The 26969-nt window shown below is 49.2% G+C and overlaps 1 protein-coding gene across 1 annotated transcript in view; it reads left to right on the forward strand.

The window, feature by feature from the left end:
* PAPPA (pappalysin 1) overlaps window positions 1–26969 on the forward strand; it is a 244964-nt gene that overhangs the window by 180686 nt on the left and 37309 nt on the right. Inside the window, exons 14-18 of the mRNA XM_045469597.1 lie at window positions 2980–3148; window positions 5423–5606; window positions 15862–16072; window positions 16700–16871; window positions 26191–26338. Of these exons, the coding sequence (XP_045325553.1) occupies window positions 2980–3148; window positions 5423–5606; window positions 15862–16072; window positions 16700–16871; window positions 26191–26338 (884 nt within the window). The remainder of the gene's footprint in view (window positions 1–2979; window positions 3149–5422; window positions 5607–15861; window positions 16073–16699; window positions 16872–26190; window positions 26339–26969) is intronic.

Below are 26969 nucleotides of genomic sequence, written 5' to 3' on the forward strand. Positions count from 1 at the left end.
CTTCTCATGAATCCAATGCTACCCTATTCTTTTGGCCACAAAACCTTTCGGTCAGATAACTCATGTACCAGGGGATATTTTCCTTCTACAGCAGAGAGAGCCAGAGAAACCATCTTCTCTTGCCAATATCATAGTTTCCAAAGCATTTCTTGTGCATAGGCCTTTCTATTATACAAACACACTGAGCTCCATCCTGACCCAGACCTTTGCATGTGTTCTTTACTCTGCCTGGGATTCCCTCTGCTCCACACCTCTGCTTGGCTTATCCCTTCGTTTCATCCAGGTCTTAGTTCTTATGTCCCCTCTTCATGGAGGCTTCCTCCCCCTGACCCATCTGCACATGGTGCCTTTCCCCCAACCCCCAACAGTCGTCCTCTATAATTTCCTCGTTAGTGCCCTTTCTGTGCCTGAAATAGGCTTCTTTATGACTTTTCTGGGGTGCATGTCCTTCTTCCTCAAAGACACAGGTGGCAGGAATTTTCATGTATCCCCAGGGTTTACAACAGTGTCTGGTGTGCATCGAGGTCCCCACCCAAGGCCTGTGGAAAAGATGAATGAGTGGCTGACCTGTCACCCTGTTGATACTTTTGAGAGAGAAATTGGCTTCTTACTTCCATTTTACGGAGGAGAAAACTCAGGCTCAGTGTACTATGTAACTTTCCAAGGTTAGCGATAAGGGGCGTTCCTGGATGTAGAGGCCGGATTTGCCCAGTTCCTAAGTCCTGTGCCTTTTCCATTGTAGGAAATCCATTGTTTCAGTTTATCCTTTTTCTTACGAGGAACATTAATGTGCAGAGACATGGGGGTGGGGGGCAGGTACAGGCTGCTTTTACCTTTGTGGCCCCATAGCCCGGAGCAGCCCGGAGCCCCCTGGCCGTCATCCTGGGAGCACAGAGCGAGCATGGCCGCACTGTAAGGCATAGGTCAGAAGACTAGCTCAGGAGCTGGTAGCTTACAGAGTAAATCTATTTAAATTGGAACCATGTGGCTCTTGCCCCCGGCGCTTACACACCGTGAACAGATGCATTGTTTGGTGTCAGAGCCCTTGCGTTGACTCCAGAGTTATAGTCTCTTAGAGGCCTCCACATGGCACAGTGCAGGGGAGACTGTCGGGGGTGGGGTGGGGGGGTAGAAAGGAGGGCGGAGAATCGAATATCTCAGCAAGTGTCACTTAATCCCTCTCACGTGTTGCCTTTGGGAAGGGGGTTATGTGGGGATTGCAAAGCCCGCGTGGGTGTGGGTCTAAAGCCTCAAACGCTTCCCTTTTCCGAGTATTTTAAAAAGTGTTTTTGTGATGTTTGGAGGCTGTTAGCTCATACCCCCACCCTTACCCCTTGATTCTCCCCATACTTCTGAGCAGGACATAGAGCATGGAGATGGGTAGCTATCTTCCTGTAAAACCCTCAGTGGGGTATCCTGAAATGGGGACCAAGAGAAAAAAAAATTGTGAATTTCTTCTTAAGCTGGTTTGGTCACCACTGTCTCCTAGATAAACACAGGAAAGCGAAAGCCTTGAGGCTCTGAGCGCACATCTAGACCTAGCTCTGTGCACACCCTGTGGCCGTCATTGGTGTGGACATAGTCAGAGAGGCAAACATTAGAGAAAACTGCCCCCTACAAGCTTTCTGTGTTCCCGATGAACGTCTCAGCCTCCTCAAAGTGCTTAACAGCAATTGCAAGACCCCCCCCCCACTTGTTTCTTGCTACTAAGGAGCACCTACCATATGCAAAGCATCTTTATCGCAGTGCAGAGTACCCCCAAGATGAAACAGGCATTATCTCTACCCTCAGCAAAGTTCTAGTCCAGGTGAGGGGCAAGGTTGACAACAAGGACTTTGGAGCCACACATCTGGGTGGGAAGTTACAGAAGTAACTTGATCTCACCGGTCCCCGATTTTTCCAGCTATAAAATGAATAACACTTAGCTCATAGGGGTGTTGTGAGCATGGAGTGAGCTCATGTACATAAGCAATCAGTGAATAGTCGCTAAAGTTACTGAGTGTCTGTGTAACAGTAAACATAAGGGGAAAGACCATGCAGTACAGGGATTTTCTATTTCCATTTCCTTAAGGATTAGCACACATTCCAGCACATGGAGGGTACCCGGACCCGTGCTTTCAATGCATGAAGCGTGAGGCCAGTCAGAGAAAGGAGGGCAGACGGCCTGCCAGGGATCTCCCCTGGGAACATAGGGAATACAGGGGAAATTTTCCTGTACAAATTTACATGGAGCGCAGACTTGAGAAGTGGGTAGAATTCAAATCGACAGCAAGATTAGAACAGCAGCCACACCAAGAAGCAAGGCATGATCATTGAACAGCTTTACGGACAATCCAGAAGTCACCTTACAGTTTATAAAAGACTTCTACAATCAGCACCTCAGTTGGGTCTCATGACCCTATGGGTTGGCCAAATCTGAGAGTGCTCTGAAGCTCAGAGAGGTGATGTACCTTGCCCAAACTCACACAGCTTCTAGGTTATAGAGCATAGACTTGTTTATACCATTAGCTGCCAGTTAGGGAGTGTCTTTACGTGCCGGGAATTCTGCTCTGTGCCTTTCCTGACCTATCTGATTTCTCACCACCGCCCTCGAAAGTGAGTATTGCTACAGAATATGAAGAGTCTGCTGTTCATCTTTGGTGCCTGGCACGTGAGAGACTCAGTGTGTACTTGCTGTGATCATGATCCCTATTTCACAGATGGAAAAACCGAGGTTCTGTGAGGTTTGAAGATGAATAACACAGACAGCTCTCTGCCACGTTTGAACCCTGGCTTCTCTGTTTCCATAAACCATGCCCTGTGATACACTGTGGCCCCTGCCTCCAGAGTCTTCCTCACCAAAGCCGGCACCTCTCCCTCTCCTCTGTCTCAGCTCCCAAAAGTTTGGAGGGGGATGCCTTGAGCTCTTTACCTCCCAGCTGGCATGCAGTGATCCTGCAGGGAAACTCCCTCTGACCCTCCTGTTCCTTTCCTCCCCAGCTGTGTGCACTTCGCATGTGAGGCCGCTGACTGCCCAGAGCTGGCGGTGGAGAACGCCTCTCTCAACTGCTCCAGCAGCGACCGCTACCACGGCGCCCGGTGTACCGTGAGCTGCCGGACAGGCTACGTGCTCCAGATCCAGCGGGATGACGAGCTCATCAAGAGCCAGGTGTGCACAGGTGCTGGGCTCGGGGTCCCCTCTCCAGCCCGGGAGAGGCCGACCGGGCGGTGAGCGTGTCCCCTGCTGAATCCCCAGCACTTCAGACAGTGCCGCCACACAGGAGATACTTTGTAAATATGTGTGGATTGAATGAGTCAACCCACCAGTCCAGAATTTCTAAGACAATGGTTCCCGTGCAAGGTAGCGTTCCACACAACCTGTATCGGAGTCTTTGTGAGGGTTACAAACCTGCGGAACCAGAGGCTGAACATTTTGGAATGACATCCTCCCAGGCAGAGCTCTGCTTCAGTTGAGGGGGCTGCTTTGGAAAGAGGTGAGCCCTCTGACAATGAGGTGTTCGCTCATTCATGGTAATTGTAAAACAGATTGTAACACATCTGCTCGCCAGGAACCAGATGCTGTACTAGGTGCTAAAGAGAGGAAAAAAAAAATGTCACTAAGATAAACCTAGTTCCTTTTCTTCAGGAGCCTAGTGACTGTTGCCGGGAGCAGACAAGGAGTGAGGAATGACTTCACAGTGTGAGAAACACGGGTAAAGGCAAGTGCAGGGTGTGGTAGAAGCCCAGAGGGCCTCACCCTGGAAGAAGTGGCTTGAAAAGCACCGGATAGATAGGCACCAGGGTGTGTGGCTGGGGAGGGAGAAATTGGTGCTCTGTGCACAGGCAGAGATGGCAGATGGAAGTCTGTTGGTGAGAAACAGCATGCCGCAGACCGATTCTTTCTTTCCAGAACTCGTCCAAGCAATGAGGCTGGGGGGCGGGCAAGCAAGATCCACCAGTGTGAGGCCCTGTTAGGTTGGTCAGGAAGTTTGAGGTTTATCTTTATCGGGGCAGCAGGGAGCTGTTGAAGAAGGTGATGTGGTCAGATCATGGTTGATAAAGGTCGTCTGGCTGCCCACTCGGTGGTGGCTTGGAGTCTGGCGTTGACACTGGTCACAGGGAGAGCCCTCGAGTCATGAGAGGAGCTCGTGGAAGAGGGAAGTGTGCTGCCCAAGGGGAATGGCCGTGGGTGGATCTCAGATGCGGCAGGATGTTGCTTCAGCCATGTGCCGCCGTGGGATCTCAGGGGCTGTGGGGAGTGGGGTGAGGGGGCCGTGAAGCCATGAGATCTGAGGGTGCCAGGGGCTCTGTCACTAGATGCAGCCTTTCCCAGGACCCTGCCAGCGGGTGTCACCTTCATGCTGAAGGCACATAGCGCACACTACTTGTCTATGAGAGACCTTTGTGTGGAGCTTCTGGGCTTGAACAGAGTCCCACGTGGGAGCCCTGGAGCCCTCGATCACTTGTCTTAGACACCTACTTCCTCGTGTCAGACACGGCAGGTCTGAACTCCTGTGGAAACAATTAGGCTGTTTTGGCAGCAAAGGACCTCTGCTCCCTTTGATGTGTGCTTAGGAGGGGAAAAATGTCCTTTGCTTTTAAGATCCCAGATCAACATTTGGCATCCTCAGTCCCCTGGGATCTGGCGGCTCCCTCCTTGAATGGCAGCCTGCGGGCTGCTGATGGCAGTCCCTCCCTTGGCTCTGGAGCTTGGCCTCACCCTTCCACCCGCGCACCCCTGCCATCTTCTGGTTTGGTTCAAATCCCTGCCGACTCTTTTCGCTTGTCCCAGGCTTGTTCCTTGTTTATGTCTATCTCTCTCAACTACTGAACCATCAGATCTCAGAGCAGGGAGTGGCTCTTAGAGCAATCCTTGGGTTCAGTGCGAGCGGGCAAGCTCAGGTCAGGAGAGGGACCTGCCCATAGACTCAGCACAAAGGACTCACATCCGGGCCTCCAGTATCCCGGGGCTATGCCCACTCTGTACCACACAGAACAAGAGGCTCCCTATTACCTCCTGCAGAGCCAAGAAAAGATACAAGGACCAAGAGCCAGTGACCCACTGTTGTGCCATATTTCACAGGCTATTTCAGGAAAGAAGTCGTCGGGCTCCAAGAGGTCTGAGTCTTAAGATTCTCATCAGCACAATGGGAATACTAATCCGGGAGACTTTCCAGGCAGCCTTTAGTTCGAGTCCCATGTATCCTCTTTACAGCTGTGTAACTTGGAGCCAATCAATGTCTCTGAGCCTCAGTGTCTGCATCTGGAGAACAGGAACTGAGATACCAAATCCAAACAGTTGTGGGGATTGTCAAAAGTGAACTGAAGCAGTGACCTCCTGGAGCCAGGATGAGACTCTGAGCTGTCGCTGGGGGAAAAGAGGGTCTTCCGACCTGCGGGATTCTGTCTGCGTGCCCTTACCGTGCCCACCTCTGCCTTTCAGACGGGACCCAGCGTCATGGTGACCTGCACCGAGGGCAAGTGGAACAAGCAGGTGGCGTGTGAGCCAGTGGACTGTGGCGTCCCGGACCAGCATCACGTCTACGCCGCGTCCTTCTCCTGCCTTAAAGGCACCACCTTTGGTAGCACGTGCTCCTTCCAATGCCGTCACCCTGCGCAATTGAAAGGTATCGAGGGCCCTTTGGCTCTGCTTGGCCCTGCTTCCTGTGTGGGAAACCCAGAGGCTGCCTCCAGGCCCTCCCCGGGGTCTCCAGCACTTTCAAGGGCTGGATGGGGTTTATCTGCTCCTCTGATTTCCCTCCACCAGTGCAGTTTATGGAAACTGCCTGGCTGTGCAGCCGAGGAGAAAGTAGAGTGGGGATAAATATGACAAGTCTCACAGAAAAGAAGAGAGAGGGCAGGGATAAGGGAGGGAGGAGGAAAGAGATTCTAAGAAAGTAGCATTTGGAAGTGACGTGACGAGTTCACCGGATAGGATTAGGGCCCCGTAAGCCTAAGAGATAAGTATTATTATTCCCATGTTATTTCCAGTGGAGGAAATCGAGCCTCAGAGAGGTTAAAGAACTTGCCTGAGGCCACACTCTCTGGGGTGGGATCCACATTGGTGTCTGTCACCAAAGCCGCAGATCATCCTTAAGAAGGGCCAGCTGGGAGAGGAGCAGGTGTGAGTGGGGGGCACTTGCTGGGATCCGGGATCTCCTGGGCAACATCGGGGTGTTGAGGCGAGTGAGGCATAATCAGGCTTCCAGAAGAAGAGGCCACATCTTGGAAATGGAGAAGAGGCCGGCCTGGGTGACCTAGAATGTCAGGACTAGAAGGGTTCTCAGAGCTCTTGGAATAAGTGCTTATTTGGAAACATGATAAAACGGAGGTGCAGTGAGAGGAAGGAAGGAACATGTACAAAATCACAGAGCAAGCTAGTGGTATTTTCAGAACCAATGCTCTTGGCTTCCAGTCGGAATACTGGGTTTTAACATGACACACGATCTCCAAGTTATGATGCTTCAACTTACAATTCTTCAACGGTGCAAAAGGCGGCATGCTTTCAGTAGAAACCGTGCTTGGAATTCTGAATTTTGATCTTCTCCTGGGCTAGCAGGATGTCGTCTGACACAGCTTGTGGTGCTGGGCATAGTACCTTGCAACTGATACCTATACAACCACTCTGTCCCCGCGCAGCCGTTCTGTCTGCCGCCATCAGCATAGTATTCAAGAAATTGCATGAGGTATTGGGCATGTTATTAGAACATAGGCTTAGATGCGTTAGATGATTTTGCCCCACTTTGTAGGCTAATGTAAATGTTCGGAGCATGTCTAAGGTAGACCTGCTAAGCTAGGATGTTCAGTAGGCTAGGAATACAAATGTATTTTTGACTTACAATGTTTTCAATGTGTGTTGGGTTTATTAGGATGTGACCTGTCGTATGGTGAGGAAGATCTGTATACCCATTTCTCAGAGGTGCTGGGATCCTCTCCTTTGCTTATTTTATCAGAGGGAACATTGTCCCTTTATGAGACACCCAAAATGATATTTCACTCAAGCATGGGTCCTCCCTCAGGTGGGTCCTGCCACGAAACATAGGTCCTACCATCATTCCACTGAGTGGGGATAAGTGGACTTCCATGGGATGCGGGGGGATTGGCATGAGGTCTATGAATTCCCTTGAACTTATATGTAATGTTATGTATTCATGAGTTGCAGGCATTTTGGTGATTGGAGAGGGTCAATAGTTTCCCCAAATTTTCAGGGGGAAGCAGAGTTTCCAACAATGACTGGACATGAGTTCCTGGAGGGCAGTGGCTGTGGCTAATCCATGTTCACATCTGCTGTCAACAAGCCCAGAACCTGCACTTAATAAGACACAACAGAGTGTTTTGACTGGATGGCTGGATAAATTGATAAAAGTAATATTGCAGGAAATGTTTAAGAAATGAATGAAAGAGCAAGCAATATCACTAAAATACCCCAAAAGAAAAACAGGAAGCACTGATGGGATGCACCCTTTGGGTCCCCTCATTTTTAACCCAACATGATTTGAGTAAATAAGCTATAGCCATTTCATGCGAGGTATTCGAAAGACGTAGGCTGGGGAGAGGTGAAGAGACAGTGGAAATTGTAAGCCCCCCACCTTTCAGGCTGTCTGAGCCCTTCCCTTGGCCTAGATGTGGCGTGTGTTAATAACTCCAGCCCAAGAAATCACACTTCTCCTCTCAATCAGGGGCCTCTGGGAAGCAGCAGTGTGCAAATTAGCATTGATTATTATAGCCCCCATTGTGGCTAATAATGGTTCTTAAAGTGATTCAGACCCTTCTGCTGTTGCTCCTCTGCTGACTATGGTAGAAGAGGGGGTGACCCCGCTGTGGAGATGAGGCCCAGAGGGACCACCATTTTGATAGTTGGTGATCCCAACTTTGTTCTTCTCCAGAGAATGCAGAGAAGCATTTCTCCATGACACATCTGCATGGGTGTGGGAGGCAGTAAGGACTGGGTGGAGGTCCAGCTACGTCTCTCTAGAGCTTGTTGATGCCCCTCTTCTCAAGTGAGGGGGTAAGGAGGTGAACAACTTTTCCCTCCATGTTTTGTTTATTTCCCTTCCCTTTCTTCCTTTCATTTTTCCTTTTCTAGCAGTATAATGTAAGCAAAAAGCACACTATCATTAGAATCAGACAGACTGGGATTCCAATTCTGGCTCTGCCCCAGCTGTTGATCTTAGAAGAGCTATTTCATGACTGTGAGCCTCAATACTCTCATCTGTTAAATGAGAGTAGGAGTGTCCACATTGAAGAGTCCAGATGAGGACTGAAAGATATGGTGTGTATAAAATTCCAGAGCCAGAGAAAGTGCTCAGTGAATACTGAGCCCCTTCCCCAAGGGGCATCCTTGTGAGAACCTGTGCCATGACCTCTCTCCCAGCCCTGACCTCTTCATCTCATGGAGGCCTTAGTCCTGGGAGCTGTGGAGACAGGTCCCATCCTCCATGTTCCTCCCAGAACCTGGGAGGTAAGTGTCATCAGACAAGCAGCCACCACCCAGGACAGGCAATTACTAGTGTAGCCCCTGGGAACTGTTATAACAAACACTTAACTTTCTATTCCCAGGGAATTTTTCTTGAATATCCCCACTTTCACTTAAATTCTGAGCCCTCTTTAAGATGTATGCAAAATATCATGCAAACCCACAGCCTCCGAGTCACTTCTACCGAAGCACTATACTAAATGAGCATTACAAGCACAGGTAGAACCCACAAAAATGGATGAGAGGAAATATATTCTCAAGTTCAACAACAACAACAAAACTTCAAAATCATAAATGTTTAATTAAAGAGCTAAAAATGCAACATTACTTATATCACCTTGTCAACCTCAACTCAACTGTGTTGGGTGCACTTGACCGTGGAGTGGGGCTTCTGAAGTAAGCATGTCTTGGGGAGCATGGCTGGCTCATGTGGAAGAGCATGGGGCTCTTGATCTCAGGGTTGTGAGTTCGAGCCCTACGTTGGATGTAGAGACTACTTACATAAATAATCTTAAAAAAATATTTTAAAAAATAAAGTGAGCACACCTTCATCCTACAAAGATCTTTCTCAAAGGTTCATATTGTACTACTGGCTTTTATTGCCTTTTCTGTCTGTTTTGTCTATTTAACCTCAGATTGAAAACTCAGTCTACTTACTTGCTTCCAGAAGATACTCAACATCATTGAGCACTTCCTGATTTCTCAAGCATTACCAAATATGGAGATGTAAGCTGAGTGGACAAAGAGAGTGGCCACATCCTATAGCAGTGAACCTTCGTACCTGCCCTCAACTCTTTTCCTCACCCCAACTATCTCCCTGCAGAGCCTGTTACGACTTCCCTCACTGTAGGAATTGCACATTCTCTTTTCTGTCTCAGGAGGAGACCCTTCCTTCTTTCTCAGAAGCAGATAGCCAGGCCCTGGAGGGTCCCAATGATCTCATCAGGACATTTTCCCCACAAAACACAGGGTCACCCTTCCCCTACAAGAGAGATTCTCATACAACTCCTAAGAGAATGCTTCTTTCTCCATCTGTCACCCTGGTGTTTGGGATGGTCAGGGCCCCGGATGGACTAGGATGCCACTGGGTCCGAACCACTGCTGGGTGCTGATGGTAGACCACTACTCAGATTATGCCTGGAGACTTGAGGGTCACAGTGGAGAAGAGATTTGTCCAAGATCACACAGCTGCCTACGAGGCCACTTTTCGACATGAGCAATGCTAAGATGTAATCTGTTAAATGATTCTTCCTTTCTCACTCGTGCTCCACTCTGAGCAGTTGCTCAGGTTTTGAGAGTCAAGCCTGTTCTTACTTGCTAAAGCCCTTTAAACCTTTTCTGAAGCCTGTCCCTCAACCCAGAACCCCACTGAAGACTGGAACCTCAGAGCTTGGAGAAGCCCAGAGGTTATCAAAGATAATCATTTAATTTGGCGATAGGGAAACTGAGGCCCAAAAGAGGAAGACATTACCATTAGCACTGAGGCCAGAAGGCGGGAGTCCTGACTCTAGATATGACCCTTTGCTGGGCATGCCATGCCCACCAATCTGGTGGAATTATCTACCTTGTGTCTGCCATTTGCATTCCCAAGCCTCTCCTGCATGGCAGGTGTGTAATGTTGCAGGCTCCTTTCTCTCTCTTCTTGGGAAGTTTTCCATTAGTTGTCTCTAGTGGTGACTGCATCTTAGAACAGCCTCTTTCCTTTGAGTCTAACATGCGGAATGACAAATGGGGCCCCTTGGTAAAGAAATGTGGAAGCAAAGGGCACCATTCTGGACAAGGGGGTGGAGGTTGTGAAATCTTATTGTATGACCAGTTCTTGATTTTGAGATACTCCACTCATCCAAATTCTCCTGATTCCATGACATGTTCTTTGGCTGTGCTCATGGGTAAAAGCTCTGTGGTGGGGTCAAGAGAGCACTTAGGTGGGGTGCCTGGGTGGTTTAGTTGGTTAAGCATCGACTCTTGATTTCAGCTCACAATCTTGTGGTTCGTGAATTCAAGCCCCTCATTGGGTTCTCTGCTTATGGTGCAGAGCCTGCTTGGGATTCTCTCTGTCTCCCTCTCTCTGTCTCTGCCTCTTCCCCCTTGTGCTCTCTCGCTCGCTCTCTCTCTCAAAATAAATAAATAAACAAACAAACAAACAAACATTTATTAAAAAAAATTTTTTTTCAACGTTTATTTATTTTTGGGACAGAGAGAGACAGAGCATGAACAGGGGAGGGGCAGAGAGAGAGGGAGACACAGAATCGGAAACAGGCTCCAGGCTCTGAGCCATCAGCCCAGAGCCAGACGCGGGGCTCGAACTCACGGACCGCGAGATTGTGACCTGGCTGAAGTCAGACGCTTAACCGACTGCGCCACCTAGTTGCCCCAACAAACAAACATTTAAAAGAAAGAGAGATAGAGAGCACTTAGGAGTCAGACCTGGAGGGAGCCCCAAGTCTAGATTGAGTGACTCACATTCCCTTATAGGGACTCTGTTTTCTCACCTACAAAATGGGATTGATGACAAATTGGGTTATGAGGAACATCAAGAAGATGGCCCTGATAATTCCTTCTGGGCCTGCCTGATGGACTCAATTGCAAACAGCTATTGGTATAATTCCTTTCAGACATTTAGGAGGAGAACTGGACAATTAAACAATCAAAATGTAATCTGATTCACCTCGGCTGGAGCTATGAGAGCCCAGTTTTCCTGAGCAAATGACATGCTTTCTGGGACTGCCAAGCCCAGCTCAGATTTTCTCTTTGACTCCATGGGGTCTCAGGAGCCTAGGAATGTGCTTTCTGGACTGAACTTGGCAGAGGATGGCATGTTTCTCTTGATGGCTCCATTTCTTTTGCCTCAGCTTTTCCCTCTGACTTGCTGCAGCCTCAGTGCTGGGTGAAGTTCCAGTTGGCTCTTTTTGGTAAAACGACCATCCTGAAATCCTTTATGTCCTTGTTTCCTGTCTCATCTGGCCCAGGACTTTGTACAGAGACCTCTCCTCTATACTTCCTGTCCTTCTTCCTCTTCCTCCTCTGTATCTTCTGTTAAGGTCTATTTCTTACTAGGAACAAAGAAACCGAATTTCCTCCCAGCTCCAGCAATACTAGCCTTTGGCCGATGCAGCCTCCCGGGGGCTCGTGTGTCCTTTTCCAGTCCATCTAGCTGCATTTGTGTTTTCTCAGAACAATACAGTGGCCAACATTCTTTCACATCCTAAATTGTAGAGCTGCTATGAACTCAAAGACAGCTTTGGCTTAAGGCCAGAGAGGTTAGGTGACTTATTCAGTGTCACATGCAGATTCATAATAGTTCATGCATTTAACAAATGGATACGAAGGGCCTACTATGTGCTTGGCACTAGGCTAGGGTCTGGCACTAAAGGAATGAACAAGGTCCATTCCCTGGCTTCAGGATGCAGGCACCATGTATGACGTACTAAGAAATCAGATGTTAGGTCTCCTGGTACTTCGCAACTTGTATTTTGCCCTAGGTTAATTTCAGACTTAAAGGTGCTCCCAAAGAGATTTGGTCTTCTGGGTAATCTTTTGAATAAAATAATAAAAACAGGCACATTTCTTTGACAGTACATTTATAATTATTTTAACATTCACTAGAGATTGAAATTTCCTTAGGCACATTTGTAGGTAGGGTGAGCAAGGTTTATTTTCCTGACTTTAAAGATGAACAGATGAGGGGCACCTGGGTGGCTCAGTTAGTTAAGCATCTGTCTCTTGATCTCAGCTCGCATGTCCTTTTCCAGAGATCATCACGCTCCCCCAGGAAACACAGGCAGGGAATGAGATCAGGAGGCATGGACGTGACAGAAGCATCCAGGGTCTCTTTTAGAGCCAGATACTGCTGTGGGCAACCAGAGCTCAGTCCCTTTGGGGAACTGTGAGAGACAGAGCAGAATGCTCCTCAGAGGTACCACAGCTCTGGGGACTGGCATGTTAATCCACCAGCTCCATCACTGGTTGAATGCTTCTTCCAGCAGCACTGTGAGCTTGCCCTATGCACAGGCAGAGCATGCACACATGACCACAACCAAAGGCCTCTAGCACAGGATTACAGGTACAGTAACCATCCTTCAGAATACAGAGGTCAGGGCTAAGGGGATGAGGGCAGGACATGGATAGCATGTGTTATACCCTTTCTTCAATGCCATATAGTAGATATAGAGTCGTGGCTACGGCTGGGCATGGCAATACTGATTCTGTGTCTGCATCTCCTGGATTTTGTTTGTTGTTGGGGTGCGGGCATGTCCATGGTCCTGAACCACCAATTCCTGCTTTAGCATGGTTCTTCTTTTGAATGTGGTACACAGCTAACTCCTATATACCCTCTCCCAGAATTTACGTTTCTGGTTTGCATTCTCTGTCTCTGTCTCTGTCTCTCTGTCTCTCTCTGTCTCTCTCTCTCTCTCTCTCTCTCTCTCTCTCTCACACACACACACACACACACACACACACATTTCCTCTCTTGAGTAGCATTTTGCAATTTTTATGTTATCTTGCCACTAAAGGACCATGACTTTCAGTTTATAATTTGCAATGCTGATACGGTATACTTTTAGGAGTCCTAACACTTTTTCCACAGATATTTTATCTTTCCTGGGGAATTCAGAGAGGTCAATTCAGCTTATATCTTTTATAACTCCTCTTCCCCCTTCCCTAAAAGCTATAGGAGCCTATAGCTTTTGCTATGCCTGTGTACCCCAAAACACTGCCCCAGTCACAAAAGCAATGCAAAAAGCCGTTTGTAGTCTCTGGTGTTCTAGAAACCTCTCTGCTTCTATGGAAGCCAAATGAGTCATCTTTTACTTGATGTAGAAATCTCTATAGTTTGCATTATCACTGTTTATCAACATGCAATCCTTTGTGGAGTTCACAGACACTAGGTTTCCTCGTGTTCACCAGATGGATCACACTGACAGAGGAGGAGAAAGAAGACAATGATTGGGGTCAGGGAGCAAGGAGCCTATAGAAAGAGTGCCCAGCACTGCCTATGTCCTCTTTCTCTTCCTCTTCCTCCTCTTCTTTCTCCCTCCTGCTCCTCCTCTTCCTCTTCTTCTGCCTCCTCTTCCTCTTCCTCTTCTTCCTCCTCCTCTTCTTCCTCCTCCTCTTCTTCCTCCTCCTCTTCTTCCTCCTCTTCTTCTTCCTCCCCCTCCTCTTCCTATCTTCCTCTTCTCCTTCCTCTTCTTTCTTCTTCCTCCTCCTCCTCGTCCTCTTCTTCCTCCTTCTTCCTCTTCCTCCTCTTCCTCCTCCTCCTCTTCTTCGTCTCCCTCTTCTGCTCCCTCTTCTTCTTCTTCCTCTTCCTCCTCCTCCTCCTCTTCCTCTTCTTCCTCCTCCCCTCCTCCTCCTCCTTCTTCTCCCTCTTCTTCTTCCCTTTCTTCTTCTTCTTCTTCCTCCTCCTCCTCCTCCTCTTCTTCTTCCCCCTCCTCCTCCTCTTCTTCTTCCTCTTCTTTCTTCCTCCTCCTCCTCTTCTTCCTCCTTCTTCCTCTTCCTCCTCCTCCCCCTCTCCTTCGTCTCCCTCTTCTTCTCCCTCTTCTTCTTCTTCCTGCTTCTCCTCCTCTTCTTCCTCCCCCTCCTCCTCCCCTTCTTCTTCCTCTTCTTTCTTCTTTCTCCTCCTCTTCCTCTTCTTCCTCCTTCTTCCTCTTCCTCCTCCTCCTCCTCTCCTTCATCTCCCTCTTCTTCTTCTTCTTCTTCTTCTTCTTCTTCTTCTTCTTCCTCTTCCTCCTCCTCTTCTTCTTCCTCCTCCTCCTCCTCTTCTTCTTCCTGCTTCTCCTCCTCTTCTTCCCCCTCCTCCTCCTCTTCTTCTTCTTCCTCTTCTTCTTCCTCTTCCTCCTCCTCCTCCTCCTCCCCTTCCCCTTCTTCTTCTTCTTCTTCTTCTTCTTCTTCTTCTTCTTCTTCTTCTTCTTCTTCTTCCTTTATCTGTCTCTGGAGTATCTACTGCCTTCTAGTATGCCAAACAGTTTACTTTTTCATATAGTTTATTCAGTTCCTCCCTATCACACTAGAATATAAGCTCCAAGAGGGCTGTGTTTGAGGAGATTGTCCCACCATACAGAAGAGTAGCTGGCACATAGTCAGCACTGCATAGATGCTTGTTGGATGAATGAAGGCCTCTGTGCAATTCACATGGGCCCCTCAGATCTGCCGATGAAGGTGAGGTTAGGAGGTATGGAGTGAAGAAGCAAATAAGGAACCTGACAGTACTTTTCTGGACACTTTTCGTAAATGTTTCATTTTGTCTGAAGGAGAGTCGGGGTTTGCCTCTCTCATTTGGCTCTCAGAGAAAAGGGCTCCACTGAACATATGTAGCCAACTTTCCATGGAAAATAATAACACCTTTGTCACTAGACAAAATTGGTTCGAAGCTGCAGTTCGCCTTTTACTAACTCTGAGGACTCAGTTGGGTCAGTTCACCATCCAAGTCTCTATTTCTCATGGGCCTGCTGCGAGAATAATTGAGTAACGTGTCCATGGCACTCAGGATGTGGTGAAGGTCCAGCTCGCCCCATCTCTCCGCCCCTGCAACCTTCACGTCCCCGTAGCCTCCCATGTGCTTCCAGCCCTGCTTGTTAACACTGTCCAGTAATAACTGGGGAGACGAGCGTTTCCCCTTGAGAAACCCAGGCTTCAGGTCCATCTCTAATTGTCTTGGGGGAGGTTTTTGTGCATTGACAATATATGACCTGGCAGTGAAAAGCCTAACACCTCGTGTTTTACTTTTATTTGCAACGTTCCCCATCAGGCCAGCTTCCCGGTGGCAGTCAGCACGTCTGTTGGAGCTGGCACGGCCTACAGGGGAGTGCTGCTCTCTCAGCTGCTTTGGCAAAGCTTCACTGAACACTGGGGCCTGAAAGAAATATCAAGCCTCCAGATACCACAGTGCTGTCACTTCCAGGCACAAGGGGGGCTAGGATAAGTACAGGGGCACAGGGCCCAGAGAGGAACGGCAGGCAGTTTGAGGTCACATGGCACCCTGACATCAGAGCTCAGAGTAGATTCTGATAGGGGCCTCCTGTGTCAATGATCAGAAAGCAGGTACATTCATCTCTAGGCTCAGATGCCCGCCTGGCAAACCAAGGAGGATGGATGGAAGAAGCATGAAGTCTCTTTCCTATGCAGTATATGGGGTTCAGAATCAGGAGTCAGTATCCTTGACTTTTCATTTACTATAGATGTGGGGTGAGTTACTCGCCAGGTTGGGTCTCCTTTTGTCACAGCTCTCTGGATCTCCTTAGGGTCTCTCAGTTGTAAATGGAAGGGTCTAGGATTCCAAGACCAAGAGCCTTCTGGCTCTTCAAGTTGGCTTAAGTCCAGGCAACCCGTAAGTTAGCTTGTCTGTCAGAGACCCATCCCCCACACCTTCCCGCCCCATCTGCTAAACCTTGCCCGCCTGTGTCCTCCAGGCAACAACAGCCTGCTGACCTGTATGGAGGATGGACTGTGGTCCTTCCCGGAGGCCCTGTGTGAGCTCATGTGCCTAGCTCCACCCCCGGTGCCCAACGCAGACCTCCAGACAGCCCGGTGCCGAGAGAACAAGCACAAGGTGGGCTCTTTCTGCAAGTACAAGTGCAAACCTGGATACCACGTGCCTGGCTCCTCCCGGAAGTCAAAGAAGTAAGTAGGGCTGGAAATACACACAAGTTCTGGGGGGCAAAGAGAGCCAGGTCTGGATATCCGATTACAAGGAAGCACTCATTTCTTTGCTAGAGGGATTAGCCACTGTTCATTACATGCTGCCCTGTGAGAATCTAGAGGGACATTGCTAGGAACTGCCTACTGGCTGTGTGACCTCAGGCAAGTGAGTTCACTTCTCTGGGCCTCTAGTTTTCAGCAATAAGCTGGGAATGATAATATCAGTCACTGCATAGGATGACTGTGAAAAATAAATGAGGATGTGTATATAAAGTGTTTGCAAGGTACCTGGCACATAGTAATTGTTCAACAAATGGTGAGTGTTAATATCATCATTGTACTAGCACCCATAAGAACCTTCTAGAAGGAAGAGAGAGGACAGGAGCTTGCAGGGCTAGAATTTTATTTTAATCCACATGCAACTGAGACACTGTCTGAAACTCTTCTTGCCTCAAGTTCTGTGAATGAATTTTCTTCAATCCCTGTGCATGCCCCCCACCAACCAAAAGGACAGGTAGGGGATCAGGAACGGGAAAGGGAAAGGGGGGGAGGGCAGGAGTCTAGCCATCTGGTCCTTGAGACATCTCTTCTTTTATCTCTTCTTTGAAGACGAGCCTTCAAGACTCAGTGTACCCAAGATGGCAGCTGGCAGGAGGGAGCTTGTGTTCCTGTGACTTGTGACCCACCTCCGCCGAAATTCCATGGGCTCTACCAGTGCACAAATGGCTTCCAGTTCAACAGCGAGTGTAGGATCAAGTGTGAAGACAGCGATGCTGCCCAGGTAAGGCTCCTTGAACTTGAGGTCGGTGCTCTGGGCCCTCTCCTATCTGCTTACCGAAGACCGACCTGTGTCTGAAGAACAGTGTCCTCCAGTAGACTCTGAAGATGTGGCACTGTTGTCAGTGCAGACATTAAAAAACTGGGTTCTAGTTATATTCTTTTGTAATGTCCCTGAGCCTTGTTGTCCTCCCTGAACACCATATTTTGGCCTAGAGACTCTTAGCTTTGTAAAATGTGTAGTGTTAGAACTTTTCCGAAGGAAAGCACGTATGGAATCCCATGACCTCAAGACATCAGTTGGTTATGGCGGCATGAAGAGAAGGGGAACCAGGCTCAGACTAGAAGTGTAGAGTCTGGAGAACACTGGGGAAGAGAGGGAGACGAGGAGGAGATAACAGGGTTGGGATTTTGTCTCCATCCCCTTGTGCCTGGGAGGAAGTCTGGCATTCCCACCCACTCCTGTGGGAGGAGTCTGTGACTGAAGTGCTTTTGCTGCTTCTGAGATGGGTGGGGGAATCTAGGATGGAGAAGGGGGAACAAGAGGCCAGCTCACTCCCGAGGAGCCTTAAACCCACTAGCGGTTCCACTGTGATAGAACCCGCTGTTTGGTTGGTACACTGAGCCCCGTATTTCGCAGGTGTGCAAGAACCTTCAGCCAGGTGAGGCTAGGGTTCAGCTGGATGGGCCCCAGGCTTCACCTGCAACCAGCACTCACCCATCTTTATAGTTCCCCCCAGATGCCAGGCCCTGTCAAACCACCATCCTTAAGCCCCTCTCTCTCCTGCTCCTCACATGCAAACCAAGTCCTACCCCTTCTGCCTCCAGGACATCTCCTAAAGCTGTTCTCCCTGTCCCTGGTGCCACCACTCTAACTCAGGCCATCGACATCTCTTTCCTGGGCCACATGCAGCCTTCTGGTCATCTCTCTGCTTTTAGCCCCCTGCCTCCCTCCAGCGCATTCTCTGCGTTTCAGCCTGAGCAATTTGTTCAGCGCATAGATCTTGTCACGACGATTCCCCTGCTTAAAACCCTTCTGGAGCCAGTAACCCTCATCCCCTGTGGGATAAACTCCCAGCTCCTCAGGGTGGATTTGAGGCCTCTCCATCACCAGTGAGACTGCTTTCCCTCTTATCTCTGCATTCTCAGTTAAAGAGTTTCTCTTACCTTTTCCAGCTGCCTCACTTCTAATCTTCCTTCCCAGATCAGCTCAGGCACCCATTCCTCCAGGAACCCCTTTTACTGAAGGATGATTGGCACATGATGTTATATTAGTTGCAGGTGTACAACATAGTGATTCAACAAGTCTATATGTCACACTGTGCTCACCACAAGTGTAGCTATCTCCTGTCACCTTACAATGCTATCACACTACCATAGACTACACTTCCTGTGCTGTACCTCTTAACCCTGTGACTTACTATTCAAGCCTGTACCCCCTACTCCCCTTCACCTGTTCTGCCCATCCCCCCACTCTGGTGACTATCAATCCCAGGAACTCTTTCTTGAGATCCCTTCTACTGTTAGGCTCAGTGTCCCTCCTTGGGATTCTCCAACCCACCCACCCCCCAGCACTGGCCATATTGTGCTGCAATTCATTTCAGGTGCCCCCCTCCCCAGGCTGTGAAATGCTTGACCACCTCTTTAATCTTCCCTGAGTTTTCAGCACTTGGGACAGTGCCAGACACCTAGTAAGTGCTCAGGAAATGTCAAGCTATGAGAAAGAGCCACAGTGAACATCCAGAACCATCTCCTTATTTTCTAAATGAGAAAAACTCACGCTGGGAGAAGTCAGTCAGCTACCCAAGGTGACACAGCTGGGGTCACCTGAGTCAGAATCAGAGTCCAGGTCCTCCCAACTGCAGACAGACTGAATCCAACAGGCACCAGTTGAAAATCCTTCATAGAGTACACCCGTGGACGTCTGTGTACCCAAATCCTTCCCAGCCTTGACGGCCAGGGAAGCAGAAGCCAGTGCAGGAACAAGCAAAGGCCAGAGATTACCCTGGCCTCATGCAGGCTGATCAGCTCCCCTCTCCCTCCCTTACATAAAACTGTTGCTAACAGTTACCCAAACTGCTGAGCCAAATAATATTCTGGCCGTGGTCATGTTATCAAACTGGAACCCAGTCTGCCTGGGGCCTGCCAAGTACCTTTCATGGCCAGTTTGTATTTAAAGGAGAGGAAAATGTAAATTTATCAGACGACTCAAGCAGTTCTGTTTGGCAACCGGTGGAGAGGCTAGACGCGGAGGGGCAGGGTATTGCCTGTCGGCGCAAAGAATGAGGGGACGTGTGCCAAATGGGCTCCTAATACAATTGACGTTTCTAGTTTGTACCGAAAATGAATTTCCTCTACCCTCAGACCAGGGGCCTGAGAGCCAAATCTAGTATTCACCTCAGATCCCCTCTTGCTGCCTGTAAACACAGCAGAAACCTACGACCCAGAGCATCTTGAATTAAACAGCTTGTATAGAGTCGGAATTCTTTGCTTTCCAAACAAGTTCCAGATCCTGGCAGCAGGGACAGGGACTACTATAGGGGAGGTTCGTGTTCTCCCTCCCACTGCCACTAAAAGCACATTAACAAATAAAACCTCTGCTTCATTTATGCCTTGGGAGCCACGATGAACTCTGAGTTCAAATCCTGACTTTACCACTTCCTCGTGGGGGGACCCGGGCAAGTTGTTTAATCCTTTAAGAGTCAGTTTTCTCATGACTCATAGTTTGTCTGGATTACATGAGATAGTAAAAGTACAGTATGCCTACGAGTACCACCCTGAAATTGTACAGTACACAACCTGTGTCACCATATATGGCAGTCCTGGGGAAGGCACAGACCACAAACACCTCCCTGTGAGGTCACTTCTAGTGGGGAGAATCCCTGATGCTCCATGTGGGCTCCTATAGAATCTGGAAACAAAGGCAATATCTTGAAAGTTATCCCTCTGTGGGAGGCAAGCCCCAGAAAGTCAGAGAGGGCGGCATCTATCACGCATGAAACCAGAATGTGGGGTGGGGAGATTGGTGTGAACCATAGGGAAGCCCAATTTCTTGCTCAAATAAACTGTAGAATATATAGGCTCTCTAGCCTAGCAATGCCCGGTAGAACTTTCTGCTATGATGAAAATAGTCCCTATCTGTGCTTTGAGATGTGGCGGCCACTGGTCACATCTGGCTATGGAGTACTTGAAATATGGCTGGAGTGACTGAGTGACCAAGTTTTACACTTTATTTAATTTCAAATGGTTCAAATTTAAATGCAAACAGTCACACTAGTAGCTACCATATTGGACAGTTCAGCTCTCAAATTTATAGCGTTATTATTCCTGTGAACCATGACCGAGAACCTTGGTAATAACAGCTTTTTAAAGTGTTTCCAGGACGGGGTGCCTGGGTGGCGCAGTCGGTTAGGCGTCCGACTTCAGCCAGGTCACGATCTCGCGGTCCGTGAGTTCGAGCCCCGCGTCAGGCTCTGGGCTGATGGCTCAGAGCCTGGAGCCTGTTTCCGATTCTGTGTCTCCCTCTCTCTCTGCCCCTCCCCCATTCATGCTCTGTCTCTCTCTGTCCCAAAAATAAATAAACGTTGAAAAAAAAATAAAGTGTTTCCAGGATGCCAGACAGGTGCCCCAGACTTTCACTCATTTCGACAACTCACAACAAACATTTGAAGAAGAAACATCATCCCCTTCTTCCCCTTCTTCCAATGAGGAAAGAAGGCTAGGAGGCTAAGTTCTTGTCCATAGTTACGAGTGAGTGGGCGGTGTTGACGGGCCCCACAGCCCTGTTCTTCCCACTACCCCCCGAACATTTCCAGGGCAGGCTAGTGCCAAAGGGCAAGAACTCCATCCCCAGACAGCTGGGGAGAAGTGCTAAGTGTCCCAACATTTAATCCAGCTCAGATGTTCCTGAGCTGTCCAAGGTGATAACTCAGGCCCAGTTTCGCAGAGAAGCACTGTGGGGAATTTGCAGGTGATTAGGGGAGGAGGGACAGAGTCTGTGGCAGATGCGTGCACAGGGCCCGCAGCAGGGGAGGGAGAGACTAAAGGTGCTTGTCGACCAAGTAATGCTCTTCATGGGGCTTTCAGTGGCTCAGGAGGAGCAAGACCGGAAGGGTGGGGGTAGACCCAGTTCATCACATGGGTCACAGAGGTGGCTGTGAAAGCCTTTCTGCCACTAGTGGTATGCATCTGGCTCCTGCCTTTATGGGCTCTGCTGTGGATACAGCACAGTTCTTGCATGCACAGTGCCTCTCCAAGCAGGTGCGGCTTTTAGGCTGAGCCTTGTGAAATTCTTGCCTAGGCACTCTGGGCTTCCTAGAGGAAGTTAGAAACTTCACAGGAGGTGGACAAGACCTAGGAGATCCCCCATTGCAGCCCGTTTATTTTACAGATGGGGCCACTGGAGCCAGAGAAGGGAAGGGACTTGCCTCGAGTCACACAGCAAGTCACTAGCAGAGTCAGAACTTAAAGCCTCCGATCTCCTAACCAAGGCATGACACATACCAGATTTTCTGCCCATCCTTCCTCCTACACAAAGGGCTACATGTCACCCTGGTACCTTACCTGGAAGATGCAATGTGCATATAGGGGCAACACATTGCCTGGGGACGGAGGCAAGTAATTAATAGCAGCGGTTTATTAAGCATTTATTACTTGCTAGTCCCTGGGCTGAGTGCTCTACATGGACACTTTATTTAAGCCCCACAGCATCAGTCTGGCATTACTGCCCCAATTTGTAGATGAGGGGCTGAGGTTCCATAAGGTAAGGTGGTTCTCTCTCTGTTATATAGCTAAGAGTGGTGGACCTGAGATTCCCGTTATTAGGTCAGCCTGCCTCCAAGGCTTTAAGCTCTTTATGTCCCATCTGTACAGCCTGGTTCTGTTCTGCTCTGAGGCTGCCATGTGTCTCTCTGCCATTATTTTGTCTATTCCCATCTCTGCTAAGGAGAAGAAATCTGATTCTCCCCCTCTCCTCATCTCGCCTCCCCTACCCGCCTCTCCCCTCCATTGCAGTACAGGCACAGAGGCTTATAGTCAGGAGACCCAGCTCTGACACTGGCAATCTCCGTGACTTGGGCATGCTGCCTTCCTGCTGTGGCTGCTGCCACTTCTAAGATGTTGGGGATGCTTGGGTTGATTCTGAAGTCACCCTAGATATAGCGGAACAGAGTGGCCCTGAGCCTTAGGTGACAGAGAGCCCCTGTGTGTGTTTAAGCTCTAAATGCTTCCCATAATCTAACTTACTTGGTCCTCGTGATGATTGTGTCAGGTAGTGGACCCCATGCCCATTTAGCAGCTGAGAAAATTAAGGGACATAGGTTAAGGAACTTCCCTAAATAACCATGGCTAGGAAGTTGCAGGGCTGGGATTTAAATCTCCATAGTTGGCTTGAATTTGGCTTGAGTTCACGCTCCTGACCATTACAGTGGCATTTAAAAACTCACTTTTTCACTTGCTAGCTAAACCTCAGTTTCCAAATCTGTAGCAGGGATATAATTTCTACTCTACTATGTCGTTAAAAGGATTTCGAAATGCCTGTAAAACACTCGGCACATGGTGGGTATTTGATAATATAATTATGATATGCCTTCAGCCCTTCTGGAGCCCCTGTGGCTAAAGAGACTTTGAGAGAGCCACACATGCTTTTATACAGATAGATTCACAGGCACAGAGAGGCAAAATGTTTTGCTGAGGGATGCTCAGCCCTCTTGGAAGCGATTTCACTTTAGCGTTCGGAATTGTGCATTCAGAACCAAGTGTACCCAGCAGGCTTCTTGCCCAGCGGTCTTTGGTTCTATCAGATTGTATCCTCAATTGTGTCCTCAATGTCCAGTCTTCCATGGTCACAATAGACTTAACATCAAGGGTTAATTCTGAGGCTCTGTCCTAGCTGGTAGGTAAGCGCTGAGTGCACCAAGATCTAGTCCTAAAAGAGAATGTGGAAATCCAGAAAGGCTCCGGGAAGTCTGCTGTGCAGGGGACTCAGCAAAGACAAAGATGTGGAGGTGGGAAGCAAGAGGAATGTGAGACTAGAAGGAAAGACAGGTGCATAGCAAGAGATGGGGCTAGACTTGTCATCTGGGTTCCGCTCTGGAGGCCCTGGAGTGCCAGCCCACAAGTATGCCTTGTTTGGAAGTCTAAGGTGTCTTAGCAGAAGGTTGTCATCTTTTTTTTCTTTTTTCTTTAAAGCATATTTAGTCAGCAGTAGAAAGTGCCCGATGAGCTGGGCAGGAGGGAGAGGGGCTGGAGGCAGCAACACCCGTACCTTTATGTTCCCACCTTCTATGGTAGAGCCTTCTATAGTGGATTTCTCTATGGCGAAATTCCCTGAGCAGATTCCAGCTAGTTCTAATACGTTCTCTGCTGCAAACCGAGGTCCCCAGCCAACTCTGGCCCACGTAGTGCTGAGGTCTGCAGCCCTTCGGGGGCTGGAGGCCAAATGCATCATAGGCCCAGGCCAAGGCTCCAGGAAATTGGGGTCAATTCCCTACTCCCCCGAGGGCCCAGCAGAATCATGGGGCCTGGGGCTTGGGGCTCCGGGAGGGAGAGTCGGTTCTCTGAAGCCACATGAAGCTGCCTAAACTTTCCCTGATGTCACACACAATCTCTGGGGGTGGACTCTGTGAGTCGTCCCACAGCTGCATGCTTGGGATGGGCCACCCTTCTCCCGGGGCCACAGAGGTTCCCACTGCATTTGGAAAGACCCATGAGAGGCCCAGAGAGGCGCCCCCCCCGCCCCGCCGCCACCCCCTTTCTCTTCTGAATCCTGTCTCCTTGCAGCTGTTTTCTCAGACAGGGTAGCCTCAGCCTGCATCAGCTCTTTGAAAGAGCTTATTCATTTCCTTATACACGCACTCATTCATTTATTCCCTAATTCACTCATTTCTTCGTTTGCTCACTTATGCATTTATTTCCCCACCCACACATTCATTTATGCTCTTGCTTATTAAACAAATTCATTCCATAACTCTCTACCAATTCGCCACATCTTTTCTTTTGTTAAACAGTTAGTTCTTTTTTGTTGTTGTTTTGTTTTTGAGAGAGAAAGAGAGCACACACGAGCTGGGGAGAGGGGCAGAGGGCAGAGGGAGAGAGAGAAAATCCTAAGCAGACTCCATGCTGAGGACAGGAACCCGATGCAGGGCTCGATCCCATGACCCTGGGATCTGCCCTGAGACAAAATCAAGAGTCAGATGCTTTACCGACTGAGCCACCCACGTGCCCCTAAACAGATAGTTCTTGAGTGAGCAAAAATATCTACTGAGTGATGAATGAATGGACCAAATTATCAGGACCTATTAGAAGTTGTGGAAAGGCCCTGAGGATGCAGGGACGAGTAGGGAACCGTCTTGGGCCTTGAGGGAGTTCATCATCTGGGTGGGAACAGATGATAAACAACAAGGCAGTGCATGGCAGAGATGTTGAGGTAGCACACTCTGCAGAGTTGGAGCAGCACTAGGACACGATAGTTTGGGCCAGACAAGGTGCTGGGGCGGGGAGGGAAACAAAGCAGCCAGAAGGCCCGTGAGTACAGAGGCATGGTGTTGTGAAATAGCTATGGTGCCTTTGAGAATGCAGGTGATTTAAACCAAAGTTCAAGGTTGGTGGTGGCATTGTAGGGAGCGAGAGCATGGGGAATTAGCCAAGGTTAAGGCTGTGGGGGCTCCGGAGGCCAGACACTGGAGTTTGAATGGCGGCTAAAGGGCACAGGAGCCATTGCATAGGTTTTCACACTGGTAGAGCATGACCAGCTCCTCTGGCCTCATACAGAGTTTCTCTTCTGATCAAAAGCTTGAAAGAGGGAGAGAACAGGGCACCTGGATGGCTCAGTCAGCTAAGTATCTGACTCGTGACTTTGGCTCAGGTCATGATCTCATGGTTCGTGGCATCGAGTCCTGTGTCTGTTTCCACGCTTACAGTGTAAAGCCTGCTTGGGATTCTCTCTCTCCTTCTTGTTCTGCCTCTCTCCCGTGTGCACTCTCTTTCTCTTTCTCTCTCTCTCTCTCAAAGTAAACAAATAAACATTTTTAAAAAAAGAAAGAGGGAGAGAATGTACAGTGTATTCTCAGATGGAAGGACCCCCGTCCAGAAACCACTCGTGGTTCTCCATTCTCAAGGGACAGAGTCCAAACTCCATAAGCTGACATTGAAGCCACACTCTGCTTCTGCCCTACCAACTCCTCCTCTCTTGGATCACAGGATGAGAAACCTTGGGGAGCTGACTGTTGCTCACTGTACTTCCTTGCATTTGCGCATGCCCTTTGGCCTTCCAGAAAAGTCTTTCCATCCCTGTTCTGCCTGTGATTCAATGCATCCTTGAAAACTCCTTTCCATATATCACTTCCTCTCCGGGGCCCTCCCTGCTTGCCCCTCACAACCAAAATTACTCTCCCCACATGGTCACGGCACTGCTACCGAGCACGGTCACACGGACATGACTGTCTCGCTGCGGCAGATACTGGCTCACTTCACATTTGGACCCCACAGAGCTGGGCACAGTCTGGGCACTAAGAAATGGTCCTTGGCTTCAGGGGAAGGTCTGACATTTCCACAGAGCTGGACCTCCCATTAGAAGCCCAGACTTTGAAAGGGGGCTCAGAGAAAGGACCATGTCTGCAAGCTGCATTTGCCTACCACCTTGCAGAGGGTTGAGAAACCGTGTTGTGCCTGTTTTAAAGAGTTGATGGGAGGGCACAGATAGAAGTATCCCCACACCACCCTCCTGGTGCCATTGTTGCTGGAATGCAATGGAATGGAGGAAAAGGAAGGAAGGGAAGGCAAAAGAGAGGAAGGCAGTGTCCAGGAAGAAAAAGCTTCTCGCCTGCCAAGTTAGCATGTGGCAGAGCCCTGACATGGGGTACTTTCTCACTGGCTGAGATTAAGTAAGCTTTGCTCTGTGGCTACCTTCTCACGAACAGCCCTAGGGCCCATGTTCTTCCTTGCTGTATGAGTTAGGGAGCATTTGGTCCCCTACCTTCTCGGTTATAAAAAAAAGATCAACACACAAAACAAATCCCTTTGACAAATCTCTGAAAGAGCTTGAAGCTAGGGCATAGGAAACCTGGGAGATGGGCTCCCTGGGGGGCTTTGAGCAAGCTTCTTTCTGCACGGAGTCCTCAGTTTCCCCATCTATAAAATGGAGATGTGAACAGTGCCTCTAGTTCAGGGTGATTGGGTTTTGTACACGGTTCAGAAACTGGTTGTGGAACACTTCTAGGGCTCTGGGAGATAAGGAGCAGTCTCCTCGTTTCTGTTGAGGGGCTTATGATGTTGAGGGTGGTCATCCCTGTTGGTCATCCTGACTGTTCTTGCGTGGTGTTCAGGGACATGGGAGCAACGTCATCCACTGCCGGAAAGATGGCACCTGGAGCGGCTCCTTCCACATCTGCCAGGAGATGCAAGGCCAGTGCGCGGCTCCAGACCAGCTCAACAGCAACCTCAAACTGCAGTGCCCGGACGGCTACGCCATCGGTACGGTGTGTGTGTGCGTGTGTGTGATGGTGCGAGCGGGAGGGGCAGATCCTTCTGGCAACCTGGGGCTGGTGCCTTGCTGGATGACTGGGCACCTCTACCTCGTGAGGCCCTGTAAGGGGGAAACAAAGATGAGAGGGACCAGGTCCTTGCTCCCAGAAAGAGTAAAAGGCACGGATGTTAGAGAAACAGTGGTGAGTAGGGTCTTCCTGGAGCACAGAAGAGCTGCCCGCAGAATCAGGAGACAGAGGGGGCTCTCAGAGGAAGGGACACTTACATAGGGATTTGCAAGAGCTTGTTGGGTGGGAAATGGCATTCCAGACAGAAGAAACCATGTGGCAAAGGGAAGGAGGTGTGGAAGCACCTATCGCATTTGGGAGAGCAATGGTGGTCCTAGCTGCCTTTTTATCTGGAATCTGAAATTTTGCATAATACTCATCATTCATGAGTACCTCCTATGGGCCAGGCCCTGCATCAAGCACTTTATAGAGGCACCATATCTTATCTGCCCGATGACCTTTGACATATGAGGAAACTGGGACTTGAAGGGATAACAGAACATGCCCTGAATCCAGAGGGCTCTTCTCCTCCAAAGCCTGAGTTCTTTCCGTGGCATCCCAGTTGCCTCCAA

This window comes from Leopardus geoffroyi, chromosome D4, assembly GCF_018350155.1.
Source record: "Leopardus geoffroyi isolate Oge1 chromosome D4, O.geoffroyi_Oge1_pat1.0, whole genome shotgun sequence".
NCBI lineage: Eukaryota > Metazoa > Chordata > Mammalia > Carnivora > Felidae > Leopardus > Leopardus geoffroyi.